This window comes from Pavona decussata, unplaced genomic scaffold (assembly GCF_977016875.1).
Source record: "Pavona decussata unplaced genomic scaffold, jaPavDecu1.1 SCAFFOLD_65, whole genome shotgun sequence".
NCBI lineage: Eukaryota > Metazoa > Cnidaria > Anthozoa > Scleractinia > Agariciidae > Pavona > Pavona decussata.
This window is the reverse complement of record NW_028145485.1, coordinates 2,501-8,541: the sequence shown is the minus strand read 5'-3', so window position 1 is coordinate 8,541 and position 6,041 is coordinate 2,501. Positions and strand designations below refer to the sequence as shown.

The 6,041-nt window shown below is 38.4% G+C and overlaps 1 protein-coding gene across 2 annotated transcripts in view; it reads right to left on the bottom strand.

Annotated features, from left to right (window-relative positions):
• Window positions 1–873: 873 nt before the first annotated feature.
• Window positions 874–6,041, bottom strand: part of LOC146478203 (gamma-aminobutyric acid receptor subunit alpha-1-like) — a 7,599-nt gene continuing 2,431 nt past the window's right edge. Inside the window, exons 4-8 of one of the 2 annotated variants that reach the window (XR_014865174.1) lie at window positions 5,797–5,879; window positions 5,115–5,243; window positions 4,492–4,841; window positions 3,034–3,996; window positions 874–2,977 (exon numbers count right to left, since the gene is read on the bottom strand). Coding sequence is in view for 1 of the 2 variants with exons in the window: in XM_085112448.1 (XP_084968574.1) it covers window positions 3,691–3,996; window positions 4,492–4,841; window positions 5,115–5,243; window positions 5,797–5,879 (868 nt within the window). In the remaining variant the exon portion in view is untranslated. Of the gene's footprint in view, window positions 3,997–4,491; window positions 4,842–5,114; window positions 5,244–5,796; window positions 5,880–6,041 lie in introns of both variants that reach the window. The other variant, XM_085112448.1, reaches the window with a different exon arrangement.

Genomic DNA, 6,041 nt, shown 5'->3' with positions numbered 1-6,041 from the left:
CTACAAAATATTTTCGTTGACACACATTTGTTTAGAGCAAAGTGCCCTCTGAAATCATTTGAACTTTTCCCTAAATTCGTAATGATGAAATAATGAAAATGGTATTTGCAAATTATTTTTCAACTAAAAGTAGCTTTACTTTTTAATTTCGTGATAAAACTAAGAAGAGGCACGTACCTCATGCTAGCTACGGCCTTGCGATGTGTAAATTCTTCTTAGCTCGTGGGCGTTACAAGAACTTCCTGTAACAAGCAGGTCACGAGCCCCGCGGGGATCCATCTGTCCACGCGTTTCCGAACATATTTCCTTCCGCCTCACATCGACGGGACGGAGGATTTTATAATTGCCTCCAACGCCTCCCCCCTCCCCTCTACCAAAAAAAAACAAAAACAAAATATAAATAATATATAAAATAAAAACGGCTTATGAGTTTTCTTCACACTTAAGTGAACGGCATCAATACAACCACTAACTTTTCCCCATCCGCTTCGCTTGCTTTATGGAGCTTTGTCGTTATCGACGACATGGAAACGTTGTGCAAAACTCTTATCGCCACTCTTTATTCTTTCTTTTTATGTTAATCAATAATTAATAGCACCTTTATCATAAGACAGATGAGCGAGTGACCCTGGAACAGTTTCTACTCCCAAATCTATACTACAAAGGTTTAACCGCTTGTGCATCTTACAATTCAACATATTTGGTGGTCAAAGCTCGTTCGATGAATCAGCAATGCTTTAATGGTTGTTAAGAAGGTCTTTCCACATAGCTTTCGTGGGAATAAAAATATCTTCGTAAAAATCAGTCCCTTCCCTCTTTAACCTCTCAGGAGAAAGTAGGTCCACAGGTTTGACAACAAGCTATATATGGAAATTCTTTATTGTAGCAATTTTTATTCGGTATAGTGCAACGGCGATTGATACAACAATTTCATTACAAGCGGCGATAAGTATTATTACAAAGTGCAACAATTTATTTATTTATTTATTTATTTATTTATTTATTTATTTATTTATCATTGTCTTTCTTTTTCTTGGTTTGGTTCTACACCATTCTTTACAGTTTCATAAAATGACTTTCGTAAAACGAAGAACAATGTATGAGTTCACAAAGAAAGGATACCTCGAAGAAAGACCGTCTCTAGTGTCGAGACGACCAAAATGTTTCTCTGATATTTCGCCTAAGAAAATTACAAGCAAACTCCGCATGCGAATTAATTAGTCTCCATCATTGTGATTGCGGCGCTTTAATATCAATTAATCAAGACATCAGTTAACCAGCTAATCAATTATCCAATCCATCATTTACTCAATTAATCGAATGAAAATGGATTTATTAAACATCCTCAAGTTTTTGAAAAGTACCCACTACTCACAGACAACTAACATAGTAATACTTATAAAGGCACTCAGATCAATAGCTACTTATGTATACAGTTGGAGAACAGTTTGGGAAAAATTATGTTTTGACGATAATGAGGTACTCCCGTCCCCTCTAACCTACCTTCTTCCCCCAGTCTCGTGACAATGTTCAATTTGTCTCTCCGGTTGTCTCCTAAATATTTTTGCTAAGGACATTGACCTGCCGGGCGGAGGGCAGGGTGATCTAAGCTCAGTAGAGAAAACTTGACAGTTTAAGCCGTTATGTAAGTGCCATCACTTTACGTTACTGGGGGGAAAATTTCCATGGAACTGCCGAAGTGTCTCGATATTAGCAGTGTCCCAAAAAGAGTCCATCTGTCTAACATGAGAGTTTCGGACAATTTTAAAAGTTTGTCAAATTCAAATGACCAATTAAGCGCCGATAAAATCTTTATTCTATTTCACTATATACAATGATATTTATACAGACAGAAGATACCAATTTCTAAATACTGATGTATATATAAAATAATTTTAAACTTGTATTAGCTGCTATTCTGTACAGCACTGGCACTTGCATTCATTGGTATTCTTACGTAGGGATTAGCCAAAGGAGGATATTACTATCTTCCCATCGTACCTTACGCCAATTTCGGTAAAATGGCTTCCGGTCAGTGAGAGAAATGCGCGTGTTTGAGGCCAAGTTTGAGCTGGATTTCTTCGTATCACAAATAATCCATGGTGAGTAATTTATCTTTATTTATTTCATTTACATTCAAATAAGGGAAAGGAATATTTTTCAGAGAGAGATATTCTTCAAAACAGCAATACTTTGCGTATTGTTCGTGGCTTGTCAACCATGACTGTTGTTATTGAATATGCATGACCTATTTTGAATGCGTTATTTGGGAACTTAAACGACGAGTCAATAGGATTATAATATTCAAATATTAGCTTTTATATTTCAAAGTTTCACTGGGAACTGATTGACTCCTATTGACTCCACGTTTTCAACAAAAATTTTGAAGTTGAATGTGAAGGATTTTTGGCGCGATTTGTGTCATGATTCGACCTGTATTTTTAATTTATTGCTTGGGACTCATGTTCCAAGCTCCTAGTATTCGAGCTTTTCTTTACATGTTTTCGCTTCATGTATTTCTTTTTATTGTAGGAGCCATTACCCTCAAGTCAACACCTGAAGAGGTCGCCAAGAAAGGCACGAAACGTGCTTCAAGCGGTCGATCGAACGTTTTTAAACTGTCACTGTTTGCGGCGTGTTCGGAAACAGCACCAATCTCCGATTTCTCAGCTCATCTGGAAAGTTCACGTGCCCGAGAAGCATATTATACTCCATAAATGGCAGCATTTCCGAAGACTGCCTGATATCGACGGCTAAATCCACGCAATTCAAGTAAATAACACTCGATTTCTCGGAAACCTCGAGTTGCCGCGTTACTATCTCGACGGCGTCCATTGGAAAATGAAATTCACGTGAGGCCAGCCGTTTGATAATATAGTCGCTACGCGGTGCATGCCGGGAAGATAGTAATATCCTCCTTTGGATTAGCCCTAAGCTGGTCCGTCAAATACTAACACAGAAAACAAACTTAATTTAACTCACTCGCTCCTCATTATTCATTATAGTGATTAGATTTTTATGGAATGTTTGCACCAAGATGGTTGCTATGGATGTCGAATCTAGGAATCTGTTGCCTTTATCTACACTGATTGAAACAATTTTTCATTAAAGCAGATCATCAGTTTTGTCAATCTCGTACCCAGAGTCCTCGGGCTCTTTGGCCAGCGGTTGGCCGCCAGGAGAGACTCTGGGATACTGGAAATTTTTACCTCAGGATTTCTGCGGTAAAAATATACAAGCCGTTACGGAGCAGCCAATCAAAAAAAATTTTTTTTTTCGAATTCTCCAGAGTCTCTCCTGGCGCCCACCCGCTGACAAAAACGCCTGAGACCTCTGTGTATACGAGGTTGCAGTTTTGTTGATGCGATTCACAAGTTACACTCATGAGAATCCTAAAGAGCGTAGATTAGTCTAGATTATCTTTGCTACCTGCGGCGCCAAGAAATCGTACATGTAAATTTATACAAACACCTAATAAAGTGGAAGAGGTGGGGGGTGGGGGGCTATTTCAAGACCTGGAATCCCAATAGTTTTTCCTTAGAGCCCGACCCGGATCCAAAAGCCTTTCTTTCCTTGGAGCAGAATGCTGCCTCTGGGTAAATGGAGATCTGGATTAAAGCCATGACCTTGTGGAAAGAAAGTGAATTCATCGCAGAAGCTGAACGATTACAAAACAACAGCTGAAGCGTTTTAATAGTAGGTCCAGTAGAAAATGTTATAAACAATAAAAGCTGAAGGAAACGACACACGTGAAACATTATCAATTGTACAGGCAATCTTTTCCAACATTTTTCTTTTCCCGCTGTCCTCCTTTGAACCATCGTCCATAACAGCCTTGTCGGATTTAGTCGCCATGTATACCATTTCAAGGTCACCTTCTTCTGAGATACTTGCATTTTCGTTCGAATGTCCAGACTGGGGCGATCGGACGCCACTCTTGCCAATTACTGATTTTACAGAAGCGCTTACTCTTTTTGGGAGAGAAACGTCACATTTCTAAAAGCAAAAACAAAACAAAAAATAAGTGTGAAAAATTTATTCACACTAAATTATTAGAGTTGTCCTATTTAGGTCACCTTTCTGAAATAAAGGAATTTAAGCTCATATATGAAAATATCGCGGGGAGGAGCTTTTGTGAGTTATTTAGTAAGGGACTGACTGAATTAGGTGCTTTTCGAAATTATGAATTTTATGGGAAAATTAAATTGGCTGTCCCAAATTTCTATTATCACAAATATACGTTTGCGCAGTAGGAAAAGAAGGCACCTTCCTTAAGTTCCAAATTTGGTACACAAAAAAAGATTAGATGCCTCCGCTAAGATACCCACTAGTTTAAAACAAACGCTCCTGGCATTTATTTGAGCAAAAAAATTAGGGGATGTTTAACTCACAACTGTTTTGAATTTCAAAGATCACGCAGTACATTTGATGTTTTAATATTCGACGTATGTAACTATAGTGTTCCAAATGTTTACATCGCAAAATAGTTACCTTTAATTTAATCTGCCGCTCGTCTTTAGTTGCTTTCATTGTGAAGACAAACACGATCACGCATTCAATCAAGGACAGGAATACGGAACTGAATGACACTAGCAAATACCAGTCCAGTGCCTTTGGGTAGCTGACTTTAGGTAGGTTGCCATTCAGAGAACCAAGAAGGAACATGATGGTTAGAATTGTTGTAATCCCCAGGGCCATTCTGTTGCCAATGTCATCTTTTTCCATGAAGAAAACAATCCAGCTGAGCACCACAACAAAAATGGTCGGAAAGTAGACTTGGATGAGGAAGTAGCCGATTCGCCGTTGGAACGAAAAGGTGACAGTTATTGTTGAGAAGTTTCCTAACGGAGAATTGTTAAGACTTAGTTGTTAGAATTTTTTATCGCATGAGCTTAACCCTCTTTCTGTAAAATGAATTAAGCCACTAGTAATACTAAATTCCCCTGCCTGGATGCGATGCCATTCTAGTCTCAGGGCTACACCCGTCAATATGTCGACAAGGTGAAAACCTAAAAAAAAAAAAAAACGACTCAAAGGCTTGGGCATCGAACCATCAAGTGTGCAAAACTCAGTATAATCTTTAAAGTAATCGCAACAATTATGTATTTGCGTACCCACACTAAAGACCTCTATTTCCGATGTTAACTTGGCGCCTTTATATTGAAATTGAGCCAATTCTTTGTTTCCTACCGCAACTTCTCCAGGAATCCACTCGTAGACAATGTCTCTAGTAGAGTACGCATCTGAAGGAAAATAGAAAGAAAATTGTCTGACGATGGTAATTTTACATTTATAATACACGTATTTCAGATATCCTTGGTTTATTCATGGGAGAGCTCCAAACCTGGTTAGGGTAATGTTGGAAGCCATTACAATCTGTTTATCAAGTTTGGGGTCATTGTATTGGACGTTGCTTGTTTTGAAACTTAGCAATCGTTCAATCGTAACTTTATCCCTTCTTAAGGCTGGTTTCACTAACGACGGAGTAGGAGTCGAAGTCGTAAGCGGAGTCGTAAGAGCGCTTATGACCTAGTGAAAATCAAAAATCGGAGTCGTAAGCGGAGTCATAAGCGCGACGGAATCGGAGTCAGAAGAATCAGAACGTTTCAATTTCCTTTTTCGACTCCGCTTACGACTCCGTTGTTTACGTTCCGGAATCGGAACGCTGTTTTCACTAGATCATAAGCTCTACGCTTCTGATTACGACTCCGACTCCGACTCCGTCGCTAGTGAAAACCAGCCTTTAAGTAAAAACGTACCACAAACTACAATAACTAAGGAACTTGCAGTACTCACAGCTTCCAATTTTGATATCACAACTCTGAGAGTCCAGTGGAAAATGTTGCAATTTCATGACGCAAGAGGCGAGTATAGTAACTCTGCGATAGCACAAATAAATTATAATAAATTACAATAAATAAACGTTGATACTATCCAGCAATAAATGGAAACGACTTTGATAAAAAACAAAAACCTTCAAGTTTCCAGGAGAATATTTTTATTTATGCATTTATTTATTTGTTTGTTTGTTTATTCATTTT